General features: G+C 39.4%; 1 protein-coding gene across 2 annotated transcripts; it reads right to left on the bottom strand.

Moving 5' to 3' along the window:
* Positions 1-5,743: 5,743 nt before the first annotated feature.
* On the bottom strand, positions 5,744-19,542 carry rragc (Ras related GTP binding C). Of its 2 annotated transcripts, NM_001016835.2 has the most exon segments (7): positions 5,744-7,550; positions 9,940-10,088; positions 10,579-10,721; positions 13,619-13,733; positions 15,629-15,828; positions 16,002-16,205; positions 18,929-19,166. In NM_001016835.2, coding segments are annotated over 7 exon segments (1,149 nt in total). In that variant the 5' UTR covers positions 19,115-19,166; the 3' UTR covers positions 5,744-7,398.
* Between the last annotated feature and the right edge of the window lie 4,491 nt (positions 19,543-24,033).

The following is a 24,033-nucleotide window of genomic DNA, read 5'->3' on the forward strand; positions in this document are numbered from 1 at the left end:
GACTCAGGGGTGAGGTGGCCGACTGGGTTGCAGTTGCACCAATACTCAAAGAATGGCTAACAATATCAGAAGGTGCTAATCTGCTAAACTTTGAAGCCATGGGATGGATCATTACTGTTATAGGGCTGCTGAGGCTCTTAGCTGATACAGTAATTTCAATACATAAAATACAGCATTGCTACTAGTCGGCTTTTATATTGTAGTTCAATGGTTGCCAAGCTCCAATATTTGTCAGAACTTAATGATTTTGAAGTCGGTGCAGGTTTTTGGTGTCATTAACTCCATATTGCTTGTGTTACTAATAAAGTTACCAGATCAGCAGAACAATCAGCAGCACTTCTAGTAGTGCAAGTTGCGGGAAGCAGTGAGTACTGACTGACTTGAGATCAGAAAGATGGCAGTAAATTAAAAGAAAAATTATTCTCCAGCATGTTTATGTTAAAAAATATATATTTTGTTGTAAGGTACAAAATCTGAATGGCATAATTATATTGGAGAACATAACAAACAAACCTTTTCTTTACAGATATGTCTGTTAATTTCTCCCAGGTATGAAAAAAAAATGTGGTAAACAGTGTAACACTGACATCTAGTGGGCTTGTTCGATAATAGCAATGAAAAAATATAATGTATGCTAAAGGGCATTTACTAATCTTTAGTTTTTTATGCAATTTATATTTTTTGGGGGGAAAAGAGGATTTTGTAACATATGCTAAGAGGTTATTTACTAAGGTTTTTTTTCATGATTTTTTTTTTGTAACAAAATATGATTTTGTCTCTGAAAAAACATGTTTCTCTTTTCCATTTATTATGCAAAAACTGTGACAAAGCCAAAAGAAAAAATATGCCATTTGAAACCTGTTGAGATCATGTAGAAGTCAGTGGCAAATGTCCTTTTTACATGCTTCATGGTTTTCGGGAGGAGGGTTGACACTTTCATTTGCGCGACAATATGAAAAAGTCAGTTTTTTTCTGCATCCTTTATGTGTATTATAAGGTAATGTGGTAATGGCAGATTCTGTTAATGCCTTTAAGAGGGGCCTGGATGAGTTCTTGAACAAGCAGAATATCCAAGGCTATTGTGATACTAATATCTACAGTTAGTACTAGTGGTTGTATATATAGTTTATGTATGTGAGTGTATAGATTGGTAAGTATAGGTTGTGTGCTGGGTTTACTTGGAAGGGTTGAACTTGATGGACTTTTTTCAACCCCATGTAACTATGTAACTATGTATGAGATGAGAAGCACAATTTGTTTTTGCTTAAAGGAGAAAGAAAGTCATTTTAGCATTTTACTGCCAATAGATTAGCCACAATAGTGCCACCTAGAACACTATATTTATTCTGCAGAAAGCTTTACCATACCTGAGTAAAGAGCCCTAGAAACGCCCTCCGTTTGTTTAAGATAGCAGCTGCCATTTTAGCTTGGTCTCAGAAGCCTCAGTGCATAGATCACACATTCTAATGGGAGGGGGAAGTAGGAGAAGGGAGAGAGGAGAGAGCTGTGCAGACTCCTGCACAGGGAATAAAGGATTTTTCTGATAGAGGAAGTCTGATACCAAAGTACATGTACACAAAAGACAAGAAATCCTGTGTTTCTTTTGATAGAGGACTGTATTTACATAGAGCTTTCTGATAAAGCTTACTTAGCTTTTACCTTTCCTTCTCCTTTAAGGAGAAATTTTATTTATTTATTTTTATTCAGAAATATTATTTTTGAACACTGGCAACCAAAACTGCACATCATATTCTAGATGGAGGCCAAGGCCATACCAGTATTTGGTAATGGGAAATAATTAGCATCTCTTCTTGTAAATCTACTGTATAGCTCTTTTAATACCGGACAATACTATGATGGCACATCCTGCTTATAACTGGCTTTCCTAAATAAAGTTTATTTCCCACAAGAATCCCTAGATCCAATGATACAAGGACTGAGCAGCACCGAGCACAAATATAGGGAATTGCTTGTTTATGACATAAATGAACCCTAAATTCTATGGTACCATGGGCTGGAATTTTTCAGGCCACGTGGTAGAGGGACAATGGAAGCCTGTTTTGCCCTCTCCCATTTTTAATCCACACCGACTTCAAACCACACCCATCTTATCTCAAGAACTTTTAAGACCATGCCCACATCAATGGTGGTAGCACACCAAATAAAATCCAAATAATTAGAGCTCACTGCAGGGATATCACCCTTCACTCACTTGTGAAAAAAGTTTATGTCATATTAAGCCACACCCTTAAATTCATATGCCTCCTCCCCTGTGAATAGCACAGCAACCCCCGGCACCTCCTAACAACTGTTTCCAAATGCTAACAAACTCCCAGAACAAATCCCTGCCAGGTTCACCTCCCACAGGCAGCATACGGCAGGCAGAGTATGGCACACACAGGCAGGGTAGGGCAGGCAGAGTATGGCACACACAGGCAGGGTAGGGCAGGCAAAGTATGGCACACACAGGCAGGGTAGGGCAGGCAAAGTATGGCACACACAGGCAGCATATGGCAGGCAGAGTATGGCACACACAGGCAGGGTAGGGCAGGCAGAGTATGGCACACACAGGCAGCATATGGCAGGCAGAGTATTGCACACAAAGGCAGCATAGGGCAGGCAAAGTATGGCACACAGGCAGCATAGGGCAGGCAGAGTATGGCATATAGGCAGCATAGGGCAGGCAAAATATGGCACACACAGGCAGCATAGAGAAGGCATGTGAAATCGGTAAGGTTGGCAATTTTTGTATTGCAGATGTGGGCAAATTTTGTATTAAAGGACATGTAAACCCCCCGAAAAAAATGTAATCAGTAAATATCCACCACTCTGGTTGTTGAAAGGTTAATAGTATGGCTGCAGCATCCCCTTAATCACTTAGGATTCCTTCTCCTCCTCTAACTCACTCAGCCCCCTCCCTTAGGAACTGGCTTTGGTTCTTGGCTCACTGAGCATGCTCAGTTCCTTTCAACTCAACCCAAACATGTCCTTCAGTCTAGGGGCCACTACAGAGATGGCACTGCTCATTTCCATAATGTAGGCTGCATTATGGGGGAAAACAACATGGCAATTGTGCTCAAAATTGCACTTCACTCACTACATTTATTATGTAAGTTTTATCCCAGGTAGAGATTAATACTGTATAAAGACAAAATGATGTATTTCTTTTTTTTTTTCATTATATATATGTTTCATGAAAAAATATTTTACCAAATTTTGCATCAGCCATATGGTTGTTGTTAAACATACTACTTTTAAGCAGGCATATATACCATCCACAGAAACAGTTGCAGGTACTGGCATCTCAGAAAATACAAAGAGGTAAATACACAGTATAACCAATGATGGTACCCATGGTGATATTGAAACCTGACAGATATCTGTTGAAGAGGCAGTCCTGCAGTGTCCCATACACAAGCCAATATGTTGGTGGCCCGCTCTAGAGCAGTTATCCCCAACCAGTGGTTCACCAACCCCTTGGATGTTGCTCCCAGTGGCCTCAAAGTAGGTGCTTATTTTTAAATTCTTGGCTTGGAGGCAAGTTTTAGTTGCATAAAAACCAGATGTACGGCCAAATAAAAACTCCATTTGACTGCTAGTCCACATAGGACTTATCAAATATCTAATCATAGTTTTTATTTGGCACCCACAGGTTGTTCCCTATTTTGAATGTGGTAAAAAAAAGGTTGGGGACTAGCAGTCCGAGGCATGCCATTGCCCCTATACAAAGTGGTTATGATGAGGGAGTATTTGAAAAAAAAAAAAAAAAGAATGAACAAATTCATGATTTCTGAACAATATTGTTGTGATGTTTGTGTTGCAGCCCATAAAAGCTCCTGGTTGGACCAGGATATAGTGATATTTGATCCACATGGCAGGTCTGGCAATACACTGTTTATGCTCTGCTCACCTTAGGAGTTGTGGACCCACAATGGCAGAGAAAGCAGTCTCAAATTAACTGGTGTATATACTATATAAGTTTATACATAATATAATATATATTATATATGTTTATATAAGTCTGCGTGAGCCACTGATGATCAATCAAATCAAAGAATTAATTTTGTGACCAGTTTCTTCTCCATTACCAGCAAAACATGCTTGTTTTTTATTAGCCTGTGCTACTGTAATTGGGTGCCCAGAATAGGGATGCCAGATCATCCCTTAGAAACTTTCACACTGCAAGGCTTTTAAGTAACCAATCAGCTGTATATATGAATATGCTGACAAATAATCTTGGAAGTAGATTTTACAGTTGGCAATTTAAAATGGAAACTCAGATTTAGATTGTTTTTTTTTTTTTTTTAAATCCAAATCTGACAATTCACCAGCCAAAACTTGTCGAGATCATGTAGAAGTCAATGGCAGATGTCCCTTCCCTGGAGCATCCTTCTTTGCTTTAAAACTTTGGGTTTTTGGACTTGTGACACTGTTTTTGTTCGACAATGTTTAAAAAATAAAGGCTTTGGTGTGACAATTCGAAAAAGTTGCAGTTTCACAACTTTTCTGTAACTTTCCCCCACATACCTTTTCAGTTCAGACATTGGTGGAAATGAGTTCATTCGAATTTTTAAAAATAAAAAATAAGAAAAGTTTTGGTAAATCTGCCCCTATGTGCTATTACACATTTATGAATGGTTTTGGAATGCTAGTGTAACCTACTGTATGGAGCCAAGGGAGTGGACAAACGCTGAGCTAAGAAAAATATTAAAACATCAGTTATGAAGGGGAGGTTAACATGAAAATGGGCATTTAGCCCTTAGAGAATGCCCACAATGTATCTTCTGTATTCCATAAATAATAAATTATATAGCTGGACCAAGGGCAGTGCCACAGTGGTGCTAATCATCAATACAGAAAAAGTTCCCCAGCAATTGATCTAGTGAGGGGTTACCTTATCCTCTCACTGACGTGTTACTATTCAAATTTTGTCAGGTTGTATATCTAAAGCTGGTGTGGGGGGTATTTTTTTTATTTTATTATTTTGTTAATAAATTGTTTCTTTAGCTAAATAGCAAAAAATCTAATTATCTGCCTCACAAGAACCATACATCAAGTAGCTTCAATCTTCATGTTGGTCCTGTTTAGACATAAAACCACAGATTTTTGTTCATGATTAAAATAGGCAAAAAGTATGTTGAGCACAAGCCCTATTCATTACACTGCTGTTGAACAAGGATGTATACTGCCCTTTTACTGATGAAGAGGGCATGAAGCTCTTGAAACGTTGGTCTGTATGTGCACTCCGCAATAAACAGGTTGGAGGTATTTTTTTTTTACACCAGCAAATCATTGTGTGTGCGTTTCCTTTTCTCTTTCATTATTTCTTTGTAGCAGATTCAAGAATAGCTTCATATCGTAAATCAATAAAACGTAATGCAACTATCCCAAAATGGACTAAGATGGCGTCTGAAATGCAGAAATGAAATTCTGCTAAATTATCATTTTTTATACAATGTTAACACGCTAAACTTTCTATTGATTGTTCCAAAATCAAGTGAACTTGAGTCTTTTGAGAAGCAAACACATTTTTACAAAAATCAAAGTGAAGAAACAAAACTTCAGCAATGTCTATCCATGTTGTGGGTTGACAACAACCACACCAACTCATTTTCTTGCAAGCAAGGTTGTAGGAGTGATTTATATATTTCATAAATGGCTTCTATAGATGTAATGAGAGCAGTTCAGGACCTCAGTTTCAGAACAACCCTGTAATTCCTTCAGTGAGATAACTAAACTGTGCTGCAAGTAAATAAGTTTATTGATAACCCCCTTTTTTATACATAACTGAGTGAACGAAAAATATAAATATAAAAGCATTTTTGAAGACTTTCACTCTGGTCCATATGAATGTTCAAGCAATATCACTATCTCTTTGCAGAATGCACAATCACGCTAAGTAAATACAGATTCAGAAAAACATTTTACAGTGGCACTTAATTGTGTTAATGATCCGGAGAAGTTCAGCAATACAAGGGGCTTTGGTTTGTCAATGAGTACAGTAATGTGGTATAGTGACAAAAATGATGTAGGAAAGTGGAGGGGATTTAAAAAGTACTTAAAGAAAATTAAAAGTAAACAATGGAAATGCATTAGAAATCTCTTAAATTGTGAAGTTACTATTAAAAAAAATTGGTATATCCAAGTGGGAAGAGGAGAGTGTTAATATTTGTGTAGCTCTGCCCAGGCCTTAAAGGTAGAAGGAGAGCTGCAGTACTGCTACTGGGAGCATAAAGCAGGCATCCAAGGTACCAAAGTGAATTTCTAAGTACAGAAAGTGTGTTTACTGATTAAAAACCATTAACATCCCTGACTTGTTTAAAACATGAGGATACTTATAGATGTGGGTTTAAAGGTAGAAAATCTAGCTCATCCCCCTGGATAGGTAGGTGTATTAAAGAAAATAAAAGATCCCACCAATACAGTGAACAGTGCAGTCTTTTTAGCAGCTCTGAAACAAATGCTTACCCTTGAATTATGCACAATGAATGTTTCTTTAAATTTTCAGTGATATGTACAGAAAACATTACACAAATAACATTGAATAAAAAGTTAACAAAAACATTAACAGATTTATGACAATGACCAGAAAAACTGATTTACACCAAGACACACCCCTTTTATGGCATCTTCTAATTACTAGCCTTTTGTGTCTTTACCCTTTAGATCGATGCCTGAACCATGTAAAACCACTACATTTCATTACTGTATGTTTAAGTGCCAACTGTCCCTTGAATATATACAAGTTGTTTTTCTGATTGCATTCCTGTGTAAAACCACATTACAGTGAACAAACTACCCTATGTATCAGAGCACACTTTCTCAAATGCTATGCCATGGAAATCCATGGCTTTTCTGTTGCCAATCTTCACAAATGCACCCTTTGTCACAGGAATGTCTGGAGAAGGCCTTGGTGCACCATGTTCTTGGTAACAAGTGTAATGTGAATTATAGTTATGGAAACAGTGTAAGGTGGACATTAGCTCCTGGAATGTTTTCAGATCTTAGAACAGTGTGTGTCTTTTAACAAGAACAGTGTTACAACCACTAGCATAGCTGTGTACATTTTCCAGGGTTAGTACATACTTGTATAATGCAAGTCCACTGGACATTGATTTTGAGAATGTTCTTAGGGATATAAGGCCAAACAGCTCTATTACAAGAATCAAACCTGTATTAAAAATATAAAGTCCGATATTTTCAATTGCCATAGCCAATATCTGAAAATTACTGGTTCAGCATTCTGTTATTATATATATCAGAGAACAGAATTCCACAATAGTCATTCATAACACTATATCATTCTTAGACTGGCTTGGTCACAAAAGAGTTGCACTGTCCCTCAGCAGTTTCTCTCTTGCTATTAGTTCCATAATAAAAAGGCCAGTAGGTCTGGTGTTAGACTGCATTGGCTGGTGTACCATTATGCGTCACAGCATTGAGATTTGGGCTGCTTGATTGCTGGCTGAAGGTCCGGTGGGAAGCAGCACCCACTTCAAACACTTCATGAATGGCTTTACGAAAGCAGTGGAAATTGTAGTCTATTAAACCTAAATACAAAAGAAAATCAAAATTAAGGGAGCCCAAATGTGTTACCTTAAATATCATGTCAGATCTATAGCTATACAAGAAAAAATGGGAGTTCAGTGACTAGCAACAAATGTAAGTAAGGCTACAGGCAATGGTCAAACCCCTCAGATAATATAAGACTACCTACTACCACTGCTCAACCTCTTTGATTACCACTAACTTGCTTGGCTTTAAAATTGCCACTTACAGTCATATGAAAATGTTTGTGAATCCCTCTTAGTTCTTTTGAGTTTTGTTTATCATGGGCTGAGCTTTCAGAGTAGCAACTTCCTTTTAATATATAACATGCCTTATGGAAACAGTAGTATTTCAGAAGTGACAAAGTTTATTGGATTAACAAAAAATATGCAATAAAATTAGACAGGTGCATAAATTTGGGCACCCCTAACAATACTTAGTTGAGCCTCCTTTTGCAAATGTAACAGCCCCTATAGCCTTTGATGAGTGTCTGGATTCTGGATGACGGTATTTTTGACCAGACGTCCATACAAAGTCTCTCGAGTTCAGTTTAGTTTAGTTTGATAGCCGCCGAGCATGGACAGCCTGCTTCAAATCATCCCATAGATTTTCGATGATATTCAAGTCGGGGGACTGTGATAGCCATTCCAGAATATTGTACTTCTCCATCTGCATAAATGCCTTTATAGATTTCCAACTGTGTTTAGGGTCATATCTAGTATAAATAAATTTAAAGCAACTGGACTTGTTTGGTAATCATTGAAGACGTTTCACTACTCATCCGAGCAGCTTCTTCAGTTCAACTGACTGGTATGGGAAGTCCTCAGCATATATACTCTTCCACTAATCCAATCATAATGGCACTTTGTAACTCTTCAGAAAGGTGACATCTGAAACTCACAGAGGTGTGAATGCTGTGGAGTTACTTTGAAAGGATTACCAAAGTATCATGCAACTCTTCAAAACAGGTGTTACTTGTTAGAGTTGCATTAATGGATGTGTGAAGACTTCTGAAACTGCCGGGGTACAGATGTTAGAACAGCACTGTATGTAGCAGACAGATGGTGTCGAAGTCCCCCGCCTCTGTTTAGGGATGGTTTCTCCACTTTGACATGAATGGCCTCTTTTACACCTCTTTCAAACCATGCATGGAACTCATAGTTTTGCACAATTTTGTGTCGTCAGCAAAAAATAGAAACAGTATTTTCTATGCCCACCTCCAGGTCATTAATAAACAATTTTAAAAGCAAAGGACTAAGGACTGACTCCTGCGGTATACCACTAACAACACTGGTCCAATTAGAAAATGTTCCATTTACCACCACTCTTTGTACTCTATTCTTCAGCCAGTTCTCTATCCAATTACAAATATTATGTTCTAGGCCAATATTCCTCAATTTGATCATTAACCTTCTGTGAGGTACTGTATCAATCGCTATAGCAAAGTCCAAGTAGGTGACATAAACTGCCATTCCAGCATCAAGGTTCCTACTCAACTCCTCATAAAAGGCGACTAAATTAGTCTGGCAAGATCTGTTACGCATAAAACCATGCTGGCACAAACTTATAGTATTGTGAACTGCAATGTATTCAAGTACCCTATCCCTTATTACCCCTTCCAAAAGCTTTCCTACTACTGATGTCAGACTAACAGGCCTATAGTTTTCAGGGTGAGAACGGGATCCCTTTTTTAATAATGGCACCACATTAGCAATTCGCCAGTCTTTCGGCACCATGCCAGACCTTAACGAATCCTGAAAAATTAAGTAAAGAGCCTTGGCTATCACAGCGCTCAGCTCGTTTAATACCGTGGGATGAATTCCGTCCTGGAACTTTGTTTACCTTTACATGTTCAAGTCTCTTTTGAATTTGAGCAGTTACATGCATTCAAATTAGCAAAATTACAAGGGTGCCCAAATTTTTGCACAGCCAGTTTTTCACATTTGATTTAAATTTCATACAACTAAATACAGCTTTACTAAAAATCTTTGTTTCGAAAACACCCTAGTACTCAGATGTTCCTGGGAAATGAAAGACAAACCAATGTTATCTTTTTTTGTTGAAAGTGGAGTAAATTATTATGCAGGCTGAGAGGAGTTCCCAAACCTTTTCATATGACTGTATACCATTAGCAATACCAAAACTCAAAAGGGAAGGATTAGAAAGACTGGTGCAGTAAACACCAGTACACCCTTACAAACATATAAAAGGCCTACATATAAACAAGCTAAAATAAGGGTGGAATGTAGTAACTTAAAAGTGGAAAAAAATCAAAGTTGTTAGGCAGTTTTATTCTGCCCCAATAGCAGTCAATAACCATTTTATTTAGAAGCTTTACATAATGGAGCTTGAGGAAACACAAATACAATACATGATGATGTATATGCTCACCTTTCCTTTCAAAACTCTCTTCTCTAAGGATACACACAAGAGACAGAAATTTTGTAACTTCTTTTAAATATAAAACTGTTGTGTTGTTAAGCTTGATAATTGCCATAGATTCCTTGTCGTAAGCACTCCCATTACAATCGGCATGCAAGCTGTACAATAAACAGAACAAAAAATATTAATTCAGATTTTTAACCAATTCCCCCAGATTATGCATGTGACACGGACCACACTAAGGGCACAAAGAAGCTCATTTAAAAGCAACCCTATGCATTTAACTGCAGTGGCAAGGGACTAACTGAATCGAAGAGAAAGGCTGGTAGACCAGCAGCAGTTTTAAGTATTTTTTTTTTTTTTTATCCCTTTCTGTTCCTTGGTTCTCAGAACCTAGACCTCAGGAGTCAAAGTAAAAACTGAGAATATAGACAGCCAGACACATACTGCTTACAGTACCAATGACACTGACAAACACAATTCACTGACAAGTATATTCACTAACATAAAAAAAAAACACATTTTTTAAAAAAAGAATTTTTTTTTCATGTAAAAGAAAACAAAAGAAAACAAAAAAAAACAAAGGTTTTTGGGTGGAGTTCCCCTTAAAAATATATAAGCATGGCACTGTAGGAATGGTCTGCTTACCTGTATATACAGGACACATCTATTACAACGTCTATCATATCACAGCACAATTCATACGATTGCATGTCTACAGGAGAGCTGTCAGTGGCAATGTAGATTTTACTGACCACATCAAACAAAAAAGCTTTCTCAATACCAGAATTCTGAAGAGAAAAAAAAAACTGTCACTTTAAGTGAAAAATATCATCCTGGATTCAACTGAGGGACATCTTCCAAGTGTAATCAATTTATAGGTGTTAGAGCTCCAAACACCAATAGTAAGAAGAATATAAGGCACACAGCAGACTCTCTGGACATTTTGTGCTGTTGTGTGAGGCACCTTTATACATATATAGTTACACAGAATCAGGCACCATTCTTACATTCTTTTTTTTCAGTGCACCTTGGAGCTGCCAAATTAATCAGGAGAATGGATAATCACACATGATACTTTCAAATATCAGTTTATTGTTTTTCCAAGTGAACTATGAATAAGTTAAAAGTTCTAAGTTAGCACAAAACATACTTCCCAAAAAATAAGAGCTTTAGTAAATGTTTACTGCCCGCAATATTCATTTAAGCACTTACAATATGTCATCACAATCTTGGTAATACAGTAATAACTATGTTATCCACTTGATGGCAGCACAAAACAGAAATTCTGTCAGGTGTTTTGAATTTTTGTGCATAAAGAAACTGGGCCATAAAACCTCTGACATTTATTCTTAATATATTTTTGTTTTTTTTTAATAAGCAGACTACCTTCGTAGGTTTAAATTAGAAGGAAAGGCTAAGTCACTTGGGGGTGCCTTCAAGTGACACCCTCAAGTGACTTAAATCGCTTACGTTGTACCCCGGGCTGGTGCCCCTGTTAGGAGAAAAACGCACCAGCCCGGGGTACCTGTAGTGAGCGCTTCCTTCTTTTGTGTTTCTTCTGCGGCGAATTCCCTGGGCCGGCGCATGCACATTAGAGTGAAAAGCCGACTTTGTTGTTAAAGTTCGGCTTTTCACTCTAATGCACATGCACAGCGTGCCAACGCGGAAGAGGGAAGCGCTCGCAGCTACCCCGGGCTGGTGCTGTTCTCTCTTAAAGGAGAAGGAAAGGCTAGTAAAGAGTTGCAGGCATACCTTCAGTTGTCTCAATAGTGCCCTTAAGTCTCCCCATATTTCTCCTGTTCAGAAGATCTGAAGCCAAACAGGAAGAAAAAACGCTGAGCTGTGTAAAGAAAGTTCCCATAATGCCTCACTCCTGCACAGACATGCAGACCAAACTGAACATGCTCAGTTAGTTAGACTATGAGTCAGCTTCCTGCGGATTGGCTCAAATCCCCATTCCTAAGGGGGGGGGGGAGTGAGTTCTTAGCATTCTTGTGGGAGGGAGGAGCAGGACAGAGCAGAGAACAGAAAGCTGCATGTCTGACACAGGAATAACAGACACAACTAATCTTTTTTCAGAGAAGTCAGTGCAGCGTTTCTGTGAGTGCTTATGGCTCTATTTACATAGACCTTTCTGTTAAAGCTTACTAAGTTTTTACCTTTCTTTCTCCTTTAACAGGGGCACCACACCGGGGTACAAGGTAAGTGATTTAAGTCACTTGGGGGCTAACATTTTGGCACCCCCAAGTGACTTAGGCTTTCCTTCTCCATTAAGGCATGTGGTGTTTCCTTTTGTGTTTTTCAGCTGATGTAGAAGAACTTTAAAACCAGTTAAGGTCCCCATACATGGGCCGATAGTAGCTGCCGATATCGGTCCCTTGGTCCGATTCCGCAGCTTATCGGCCCGTGTAGGGGCAGAACCGAGGGGCCTGACCGACCAATATCTGGCCTGAAATTGGCCAGATATCGATCGGGCAGGTTAGAAAATCCAGTCGGATCGGGGACCGCATCAGCTCGTTGATGCGGTCCCCGAACCGACTACCCCATTGCCGCGTGTAGAATTCGATCAACATCGCCAAGCGAGCGGATCTGTCCGTGTACGGCCAGCTTTATGCATCCCATTAAAACAAATGCCTGGCGCTCTGGACAGATTTAAGTTGGTAGTAAACCACATATGCCATAGGTCATATAGACCTCTCAATCAAAGGACACTGGTGCGTACACAAGATTTTGGATTGATGACACAAAGCTTGCCTTAGTAACAGTGTCCATAAAATGGCTCCTGTCTGCTTGCTGTGATGGTGAATTCCAAGACAGAATAAGATATCAAAGAGCAAGTAATAAAATAAAGCTTTTTTTTTTTGTTTGACTAGCACATTAGAAAAGAATTTGGAATTATGTCTTAGGGTGACAGGTCCCCTTTAAGTGAATGTGAAGCAGCAGGGGCAGTTTAGCTGGCTGAAAAAAAAAAAAAAACCTGTGTGCTACAAGCCTTAGAGCTCCACTAGAACTAAATCTCAACTACACAGGAGATTTTGCAGCAGCATAAGGTTTTGTGGGATCCTACAAAATGTGACCCCCCCCCCCCGCTATGATGTAAATTGGATCAGATAGTCAGATGGTGTGTTTTGTTCTTGCATCTACATCTGACAGTCTTTCAGACACCATCAGATTTTATCTTGTAAGATACAAACACAGCATGCAGCGCTCTCCAACAGGTGTGTCATGTCTGATGGCAAATCTCTCATGAAGTTTACACATCAGATTTTTACATCAGTCCTATTATTTTTTTGACCCACTCATCCAACCTGTAGGATGCGTTCTGTGAATCTGACAGCATAAGTTCACCTACATTCAAGCAAGAAAGATACAGCATTTGCATATGCTAATTAGGATTTGGAAGGGTTAATGTTACTGCATAAACACGGAAGTTTAAAATGTAACCCTTCCAATTCCTAATTAACATATGCTAATTAGAATTTGGTTCGGTATTCGGCCAAATCCCTTAACAGGGTTCGGCCAAACCCGAAATTACATGAATTTGATTTGATGGTGACATGGTGTAGATAAAAAATCCTTCAAGAACTGTGCCAAAAAGTCCTGAAAATTCTGATCAAGGCTGGTAGAGATGAAGTGTGCTTAAATGACAAAAGTGACTATGACAGGACTTGTAATGTATACTTACCGATATAAATATATTCAGCAGGTTTTCTAGTGTTGGCAGTTGTGGAATAAGTTTCTGCACAACTTTACTAAAGGCTTCAAATATTGAGTGATCATAGATACTAGTTAGGTAAAAGCTGGAAGAAAATAATAAGCCATCAGATTGATAGTAGACACACGATTAAAGGCAGGAACAAATTTAACATGGTTGAATTAAAAAAAATATTCTATCAATTACAGAACTTTTATCAGTAGCATAAATAATTTCCTTTTTCTCTGTTATAATAATGAGAAAACAGTGCCTTGTACTTAATGATATTTAAACTGCATGGAATTATATTAGTGGAAAAACAATTCTGTTGGGTCTAGTTAATGTTTAATAATTTTTTAGTAGATTAAGGTATGGGGATCCAAATTACAAAAGATCCCTTATCCAGAAAAGCCCAAGTCCCGAGCATTCTGGATAACAGGTCCCATACTTGTATTGGAAAGTTACTTAGAATTACATTATAAAAAATAAATGAACTGGAATACCACTTTTTATATAAAAAGATAAAATGCATTTTCCATCTGTATATAAGCCAGTAAATTACATCCTCCCATACATAAGGATTAGTGCGCTGCCTGGGTATATGTCAACTTTTTTATGAAACAGATTTGTGTGCACAGAGCAGCCACAGCAGGATGGGTGCTGGGCATTAACAAAACATTTTTACATTTTTAATTCTTAACTACAGACTAAGATATACTCCAAATAAAAAATCCTTCATGTGAAGATATGACTAGGCTACATATAACCCATTCAAAAACCACCTTAATTCTGAATAAAGCAGATATATGCAACCTCTAACTCTTCAAATGTTGATGAAGGTTGGTAGATCAGCAATAGCTGTAGGGTTACAGGTTTCTATCTCTGGTTTTAAGTATGTGGTGAACCACTTACTTGCCAGTTGTGTTGCCAAAGCCACTGACCATACAAAATTCATCAGGGAACGGAATTGCTAAGTTCTCAGAAACAATGCTAACAGGAACAATATGTCCCACAAATACTACCGCACTTGCTTGTTTCCACTGCAGCTCTCATATTATGGATGACCTTTCCACAGTGATTAATTACTGTAAGGCTCAGGTGGCACCAGCCTAGAATCAGTCAAATATGTGAATTTCTCTGGGACCATATTTAGCATGCCCTTGCCAATTCCTAAGGAAAGATTTCTTTCTGTGTTTTGTGTACAAATTGTAGCCAAATTTTGCTTCTAGCTGCTATGTAGCCTTTAAACCAATGAATCACTTTCATGTGTGTGCTAATGAGCTGGGGCTTAAAAGCTCCCTGCTTTTCCACTAGAGCCTTTTTGAGCTAAAGGTAGGTGCAATAGGTCTTACTACTCAGTCACATTGTTTGCTGGGGGACTTTATTTTAATTGCATCACAGACTCAAAGTCATTAGACAGTGTAGGACTCACGTACAATGAGGGACCGTGACGTGGCACGTTTTTATCGTTTATAGCAGCTGGTCAACTCCAGATTGTGGGTTAGACCGAGCACTGGCACAATAGTGTGTTTCTAGCAGCTGGTCAACACTACAGCATGGGTTAGACCGAGCGCTGGCGATTTCTTTCTGAATTCCTAAGGAAAGAGCTTGACAAAAAGTAAGAGCATCTTGGCAGCTGCCAGTGTGAATGTGCTTGTCTTTAACCGCTTTTATGCATAAACTTTTAACCTTATGAATGCTGTCGGCTTATATGAGAACTATTTTACAATGTTAATAAATCCAACAGACATTAAAATGTTACATTATTATAACGCATACTCTGCGGGACAAGGCATGTGCAAACCCTTGTGCAGTAGTAACATGTAAGTGCATATATACAAGTTAAAGTGGTATCTCAATAGAAGGCAAGCTTACAAAAGGAGAAGGTGAGAAAAATATTGATTCTCTTTCTCCCATGTCAAAGGTTGGTAGGGTCAATATGATTTTAAAGACAAACAAAATTTGCAATAGTTTTTTCCCGACAACCGACCAGCAACCCACCTAAGATGAAGTTTTTCGAGTCCAGCATCTGCAAGATCATCATTGGCTCTCTGGTGAATATCCCTCTGGGTTTCAATCTTGTGGTCATCCGATAAGCCATCTACTTTGTGAATAAAAACTTCAAAGTTCATGTCAGGATTTGCTTTGTAGGCTTTAGAAACTGTGGCATGAAGTCTTGCTAAAGCTTCCATGTAATCATCCTGACAAAAAACAAGAAGATCTGTTAAACTCAGCTGCAATAGCTGCTCACACCTTACCTTTTGTATGGAAATTTATAAAGGGACATTGTTACAAGGGTAATATAGTCACTGATTATATCAAAGCAAGACCACTGTGTAGGTCATTGAATACGTAGACATATGAAATGAAATACCTGGGCATCAATTACATATATTAATGCTCCTGTTCCTCTGAAAATCATTTCGTAGTCAAAGGTAGGGTCAAAAAAGTCAACCTGTCCTGGGAAGTCCCATATCTGAAAATTTACAAAGGAGCTGTTGGAGATATCATCCTTGTAGATCTTGTTGGTGCTCTCCAAGAATAATGTCTCATTTGGAGACATCTTATGAAACACCACCTGTAGATAGATTAAAAATGCCATGGTTTGAGAAAAGGCAAAATAAAGGCATTTTGCAAATAAAAAAAAAAAAAAAAACACATGTAGATCCTACATCCTTTGATATTATTAATATACTATTTTATAAAGGTAAACAAGCACCTGAGTGCAACAAAGATTTGAATAGTCTTAATTTGTTTCTAATTAAAGCAATTGTTATGGCAGACCATGTGGACATGCAGATAAAACCTAAGAATGTCCCTGTTCAGGTCCTTATTATTAATAGAAATTAAGCTTTATGTGAATTGACAGCACTGTTCAATAGTATGGAAGCTTTGTTTAAGTGGCCCATAGCCAGCAAGGAACAAAGGAATCATGACTATTGACCTATTTTTTCTACCCCTATGATTATAAGAGGCTGATAAACAACACCCAGGATGAATATTTGTAGCTTTTACAGTACGATCTAGAAAACATTTTAACACCCCCTTATTCATTAAAGGAACAGTAACACCAAAAAATGAAAGAGCTTTAAAGTAATAAAAATATAATGTACTGTTGCCCTGCACTGGTAAAACTGGTGTGTTTGCTACAGTAACACTACTATAATTTATATAATAAGCTGCTGTGTAGCCATGGGGGCAGCCATTCAAGCTAGAAAAAAGGAGAAAAGGCACAGGTTACATAGCAGATAACAGATAAGTTCTGTAGAATACAATAGTGTTTTATCTGTTATCTGCTATGTGCCTGTGCCTTTTCTCCTTTGAATGGCTGCCCCCATGGCTACATAGCAGCTTATTTATATAAATTATAGTAGACTTTCTGAAGTAAACACACAACTTTTACCAGTGCAGGGCAGCAGCACATTATATTCTAGTTACTTTTATACACTTTCATTTTTTGGAGTTACTGTTCCTTTAACTGTAGACTTTAGTGCAGTAAAAAGAGATAGTGGCTAGCTGACTCAGAAAGGTATTGAAAAATATTAGATTTTTGTAAGGTAAATAAAGGTCCAGTACCTGATTAATTAACGGACAATTAAATAAGCTTAGCTCAGTAGTTGTAAAACATCTGACATTGTACCAAGAAACTGGCATATTGCAGATACTTCATTTTGTAGCCAACAATCTCCTTCTTGGCCAGGAAACTATAAACCTGTAAATTTGCTTTTACTGCAGGAAAGCTTTTAGAAGGCATGTAATATAATGGAATACATTCCAAATTGCAACATTATGTATGGGTGCCAGCATGATTTTCTGCATTAGAGTCCTTCATAGGCAAATCTGTTTCCAAGAGGAAGGGAGTAGGAACTCTTTTGTATATGCAGTGGATGTGATTTAGTTAGCGGACGCTAAAGTTTTTCATACAGTTCCGCACTGAAAGTTACTGAGTAAATAAGAGAAAAAAAAAGTAAAGATAATGTAATGCACTGTCTATAACTCGCTTGACAGCTAACAACAGGCCTTAGCTAGAGGTAGTAGAAATACTCCAAGCTGAGAGTGTCAAGAGAGAGTGTCAAGGACAGCACTGGTTACCTGAATGAAAAGAAATGGAATGATTTTAAATAACTTTTTATGTGCTGAGCAGCACTACCAGTAGATGTTTGCAGGATCTACATCACTGACACTGATCTTGTTTGGGACACAAAAACTCTCAGTATGTCAACAAAACTCTCAGTATTCTGGAGGGCAATGGCAGGTGCACCAGTTTGCTGGCCATCAGAAATGCAGCAGCCAGCTTTCTGAGCAACATTCACCTTACAAGCAAAAGAAAATGCTTAGGTACAATAAAAGTAGTTGTAAGGCTAAATTAACTGCAGGATCTGGGATACATTCTTCAACTTGGCTGTACAGCTGTCTTTTAGGTTATGTGAATCTAGTGTCAAGCAGATTCCATTTATCTGCTGGAAAATGGGAGAGTGGGGGGTGTTAAGGGCGTTAATAGGGGACTGGCTATAGTTTATTAGACTACATGACTCTAAGGAGAAATCGTATTGGGCTAGAATATGTATAGCAAATAGTTTCAAAATATGAGTTTTCAGAACTATGTAATGATTGTAATACATACAGCGTTTTTCCCGTATTTCCCCAAATACATTCCATTCCATCAAAAGCTTACACCATTAGATTAAAAGCCAACATACCCTAGCTGGTAGCTTGATGTGTTACCTGGCTAATCTGCACATGGGATGTACAGACAGACATTGGCTCATATGACAATCTACACAGGTGGCCAAATAGCACTGTTAGGTTTGCCTGGCTGATGGCCCAAAACTAAAGAAATGTGAGAGGAAGTCGCTGCTGGGTCACTTCCATGTTTGTTCATGCCACTTCCAAGCACAGAATGGGAAGAATAAACAGATGAGACTGTCTGCCAGGAAAATCCAACTACAATACAATGGCTTCCCAGGATAGTGTCTAGAAACTGACCCAAATAAGAGCAAGTATAAAGATCTAATTCAGCCAAACTGCCCTCCCATATCATTGAACGTTTGCTTCTAATCCAAGTTAAACCAAAAAATAAATATGTAGCACAAATATTTGGTCCAGTGGCCAACCACCATACCAGGGAGCTCAGAAGCTGGAGGTCAACATCTATATCCAGGGGTAGGGATCAAACACAGGCACTGTGTCCATAAATACAATATCTTAGGCTCTATATTAGGCTTCTTGCTGCTCGCTTGAGGTTTCTAAACTACAACTCTCCCGAAAGCGCTATGAAAGGCAATAGAAGCAGTCTCCTACCTTCTGAATTGAGGACTTGCCGCTCCGCCGCATGCCCATGAGAAGGATACGAGGCTTGCTATCTGAGGAGGCCGAATTCTCATCCATTTCTGGCTCATCCGCCCCGTAGCCGAAGTCTTTGGGGAAGGAGTCCGCCACCCCGTAGCTACCGGGCAGCTGCTCCTCGCCCGAGTACTGAATAGACATGGCAACAAGTCGGGAAGGTTGCCGAAGCAGGAGGCAGAGGGGAAGCCGTATAACCTATTAGAGACACCGACCTGAAGCGAGTAAAGCGGCTACCACCATCCCAACTCAGGGACAGGGACAATGGGGGACAAGCTGTCACGGGATTCCTCTTGCCCGCCGCTGGTCACGAGACCAGATTCGGAAGTGGCCAAGCTCTCGTACCCTCAGCAACGAACCTTGGAATCCCGTAATGTAGGAATACGCGAGTCCCGGTAGAAACTCGAAATAGTTAAATATCGTTTCAGCAAGAAGCGGCGACCACTACACTTTTTTCCCTGTCACTGTGCTACCAAACACCATTAATGGTCCCCGCCCATTTTTCCTGTTTCAAGTCTTTTGATTGGAAAACAAAGTCAGGAGTTCGGCTCTTTGATTGGACGCGGGCGCATGTCACTCTCCGGCAGCGCTAAACAAGTTAAGTTGTTCCAGGATCATGTGTTTGGGAATCACCTGACTGTACTGACGGGGGTGGGGCGTCCAATGCGAACTTTGACCTACAGAAGTGGGAGCACCCTGAGCGCTAAAAGCAGGGATATAAAAACCTTAAAAGGGATCCGGGCTCCCCAAAGAAAATAACATTTTTAATTTTAAAAAAAGTTTAAATGTAACCAAATTTTCTTAATACATTAATTCACTTTTTTCACCCCAAACTATTGCCATTAAAGTCACCCGCACACAACCAATGTCCTGCTCTGGTGTTTCTGACTTTTGTACTCTCGTTTAGTTAAAGAAAAACATGGTAGGGTTGTATCCTCACTGGTTTTGACCCATAAAGCCCAGTTTTCAGGAGGGCATACCTCCCAACATTTGAAAAATGAAAAGAGGGACAAAAAGACTTGCCGCGCGCAGCGGCGGCAACATTTTTGGTCACGCCCACTTTGTGGCCACGCCCCAATTGCCACACCCCATTTTTAAAATAGTTAAAATAGTGCCCACGATGGCCCAATAGACAGCACCCCATAGAAAGTACTCTCCATACACAATGGCCCCATAGAAAGTGCCCCCATACACAGTAGCCCTCCTTACACAGTGCCCCCCCATACAGTGCCCCCAATACACAGTAGCCCTCCTTACACAGTGTACCCCCATACAGTGCCCCCCCCATACACAGTAGCCCTCCTTACACAGTGCCCCCCCATACACAGTAGCCCTTCATACACAGTGCCCCCCATACACAGTAGCCCTTCATACACAGTGCCCCCCCATACACAGTAGGCCTCCTTACACAGTGTCCCCCATACACAGTAGCCCTCCTTACACAGAGCCCCCCCATACACAGAGCCCCCCCATACACAGTGCCCCCATACACAGTACCCCCCCAACTGCCCCCATAGTGAGTACCTCATACATAGCGGCCCCATTGCGGCCCCCATAGACTTCTTGGGCTCCTGCTCCTTACTCGGCTCCTCATAAGGCGGCGACAGGTCCTTTTATAAGGTTGCGCCCGTGCGTACGTGTGACGTCACACGTGCGCACGGGGGCAACCTTATAAAAGGACCTGTCGCCGCCGTACGAGGAGCCGAATAAGGAGTGGGAGCCCAAGAAGAAGGAGCCGGAGCGATCCGCTGTAGCCAGCGCGTCCCACTGGCCTGGATAGTTTAATGAATGTTCTGCATTTCCGTAATGCGGGACATTCATTGAACAATCCGGGACAGCGGGACGCGCTGTAAAAACCGGGAAGGTTGGGGGGTATGGGAGGGCTGTCCTGGTCAAAACTGCCTTCTGCTCTTTCCAAATTAGGAAAACCAGGCAGGACTATTTTTGATTGATGTGGCACTTGGCCAATTATCAACCTGTCATCATAGCATAACAGGCCCCTGACATCACTTGCCCCAGCCAAAATATCATCCCAACCCTGTGACATCACTAACCAGAGTTGCCAAAGAAGGAAGGTGGCAGTCCTAAAAGAGGACATGATGTCATTTTCATGCAAATCTTCCATTGCTGTTACCAATGATGTTCGAAGCCGAAGCCTCTCTCAATGGAATGAAGATACTGCAAAATCTGTGGTGCTTGCTTTGTTGGCCTGTCAGGCCATTTGGCTGAGACACTGGAGTGCAGACTCACAGGAAGGAAGCTTACTTTTTGGTGGTAAATTAGATCTAAATAATCTCCAAAGGCAAAAGAAGTAACTCCAGAAATTCCTTTAAAAAATTTAAGTAATGTAAGCTGCTCAGGAAGTCATACAGCAGGCAAGCTTGGAGGTCTATATAACAAAGCTACCAGTCAGGGAAGAAAGACCAAAAGCCCAATGGCATTGGAATTGAAGCTGTGTTGGCTCAAAATGTCTCAGATGCCTGGGTGATGCAACCCCTTTTAAAAATGCTATCAATTGGTTTTGTTTTTGTTTGACAGGATCCCAGACATCCTTTAACAAGCCCCACCACCTCAAGGTTATGCAAGCAAATCAGAAAACTCTTTATTACTGCTGAAGTGATGGTCAAGGGAGGACAATGTGAAGTACGCCAGAGGAGAAGGTTGGCGGGCTTACTTTTGGGAGTGTCAGGGTACCTGGTCCTTGATAGAAAGTCAAAAGTCATCCAATTTGAGAGAACTAAGAGCAATCTTTTAAAGTCTTTTAGCATGTCAACATCTGATTTAAGGGAATTCCATTTGGGTCAGCTCTGACAATGGTACAAGGGCATATTCAATCAAAGGATTTGTTGCACTTGACCATGACTATATTTACCTGGGCAGAGGAAACCTTAGAATTCATCTATGCAAGTCATGTCCCAGGCATAGAGAATATTCTGGTAGATTAGGGCCCATGGGCCGGATGTGGCCCTTAAAGGATTTTTATGGTCCCCAGTCTGCTGAAAGGCTCCATAGACTTCATTGTATGACATCATAATTTTAATTAAATCTGGCCCTTGAACACACTATATAAGAAATAATTGTCCCACTACTTGTAATAAATTGGACAGCACTGTTGTAGATAATCTGAGCAGAGCATTCCTACAGAATAAGTAATGGATGTTCAACTAGCTCCCATTCCTCATTTCAACATCTGATTCAATGTAAATCCAACTTGGCCCTCTGACAACATAAACACAGCACAAAAGGGTACCAAATGAAAACATCCGTTGCACATGACTATGACTATATTTGTAGCAAAAAGGGGAAAGTTGTGCTCGCCACTAAAAACTAAACATTTTTATCCTGTTGTGCATTCAGCATAGATCCTCTTAAAGTGTCTAAAGTAAAACATTGTAAAATTCCTACAGTCTAGTCTTAATCAAAATCTCTGCTCTTTTACTTTGAAAGCCCAGGTTTTAGCTATCTCTGAGACCTGTGAACAGACCTAAAGCTCCAGTGGGACCTCTGTCTGGTCTTCAACAACCTCATGGAACCAGTTTTTGAACCCCATGTAAGACAGAAATTTGTGTGTCTCAAGACAGCTTTTCTGTTGGCCATTACATCAGCCAGAGAGTGGGTGAAATCCACACCTTACTAGCAGAGGACTCTAAAATCACTTTCTTCCAGGATAAGGTGATGCTCACAATCAATGACCAGTTTATTCCTAAATTAATTTATAACTTTTATTTTCTAACTTTTATCATCATCATTTTAACATCATTCTACTTACTTTCTTTCCTGGACCTATGCCTAAGCACAATATTATCAGGTGTCTCAAAATCTTCTTAAGTTGAGTATTAAGCTTCAGGAAATCTAGCTAATTCCTGACAGTTACTTCAGGAAACAGAAAAGGTTAAGCACACTATAGCAAGATGGATCAAAGAACGTATTGAGATAGCTTATTCCTCTAAGACAGCACCTATTCCAGGGGTAATTAGAATTATCCTGGGCCTTCAAAGCCAGAACAGTGAAAACAGAACTGTCTGTCAGCTACGTGGTCCTATATGCAGAACTTAGTGTCCCTCCCTATATCGTATTGCTTGTTACTTTTACATGTTATGTGCTTTGTGGCCCACTGCCATGTGAAAGAAAAAGGAAAAATCCTATCACACTTACCACTATTTTCATCTCCTGCATTGGAAGATAGCAGTGGGCTAGGGCTCCCCAACCCTTTTGTAGGGGCATCACTCTAGTCAGATGAGATGGGGATTAACCCTTTGTTGCCCAATGCCATGCTCCAGTCCAGGAAATAAAAATCACTGTATGATTTTCCATTTTCTCCCTCTTACTTGGCCCCTCACACTGGAATAGTATACAGAATAGGAAGAAAAAAATATACAGAAAAATAAATATAATTAAAAAGAGTATTGGGGAAATTATTAGAAAATTGAAGCGAGTGTAGGAGAAAATATTTTTTTTCCTTAAAATAAACGTAACCAACACTAACTAAAATTTGATCCAAACTAGTACTTAACAAAAAATAAACAAAAATAACTCACATAGCCCTAACAAGTGCTTTAGGGTCTCAGTGGAGAGCAGGCACGCGGAACTGGGAATAAAAACAGAAACTGCTCCAAAAATGTTATGTGTACTCCTATACTAGCTGAAGCTTAAATCAAATCCCAAAATGTTTCCTAGTTTTTCCTATATCCAGAACAAAGAGTTTTTGTTTGTTTATACACATTTTTGAAAATGTTATAGGATGTTTTAGGTTAAGTCATGTTACATAAAACATATTGGTGGCAGCCCTAAAATATTAGGTATTTTTCTACAAATCCCTATCACATTTCACATATCAGAATGTACTTACAAATGGCTTAACTATACCTGATAATCATGGGATCAAATAATGTATGTATTTATTTTAAGCTAAAAAAAAAACCCTTCCAAAGCCTCTTGAATTTACAGCACAGGGGAAAAAATGTTGTTCCTGACTCCCCCTGGATCAACTTGTACTAAGAGCTATTTTCAATAAACCTGCATTTTTTCACATCCTAAAACACCATCCAACCACTTCTTGAAGA

This window comes from Xenopus tropicalis, chromosome 2 (assembly GCF_000004195.4).
Source record: "Xenopus tropicalis strain Nigerian chromosome 2, UCB_Xtro_10.0, whole genome shotgun sequence".
NCBI classification, from domain to species: domain Eukaryota; kingdom Metazoa; phylum Chordata; class Amphibia; order Anura; family Pipidae; genus Xenopus; species Xenopus tropicalis.

What these genes read in the sequence shown, in the direction of transcription:
- rragc (XM_012957004.3), bottom strand. Translation starts at nt 19,114, where the DNA reads ATGTCTATTCAGTACTCGGGCGAGGAGCAGCTGCCCGGTAGCTACGGG. An exon ending in TGCTGAATATATTTATATCG is followed by an intron (nt 10,722 to 13,618) that starts GTAAGTATACAT and finishes TTTTCTCTTCAG; the next exon opens with AATTCTGGTATTGAGAAAGC. An exon ending in GATGTGTCCTGTATATACAG is followed by an intron (nt 10,089 to 10,578) that starts GTAAGCAGACCA and finishes TTTATTGTACAG; the next exon opens with CTTGCATGCCGATTGTAATG.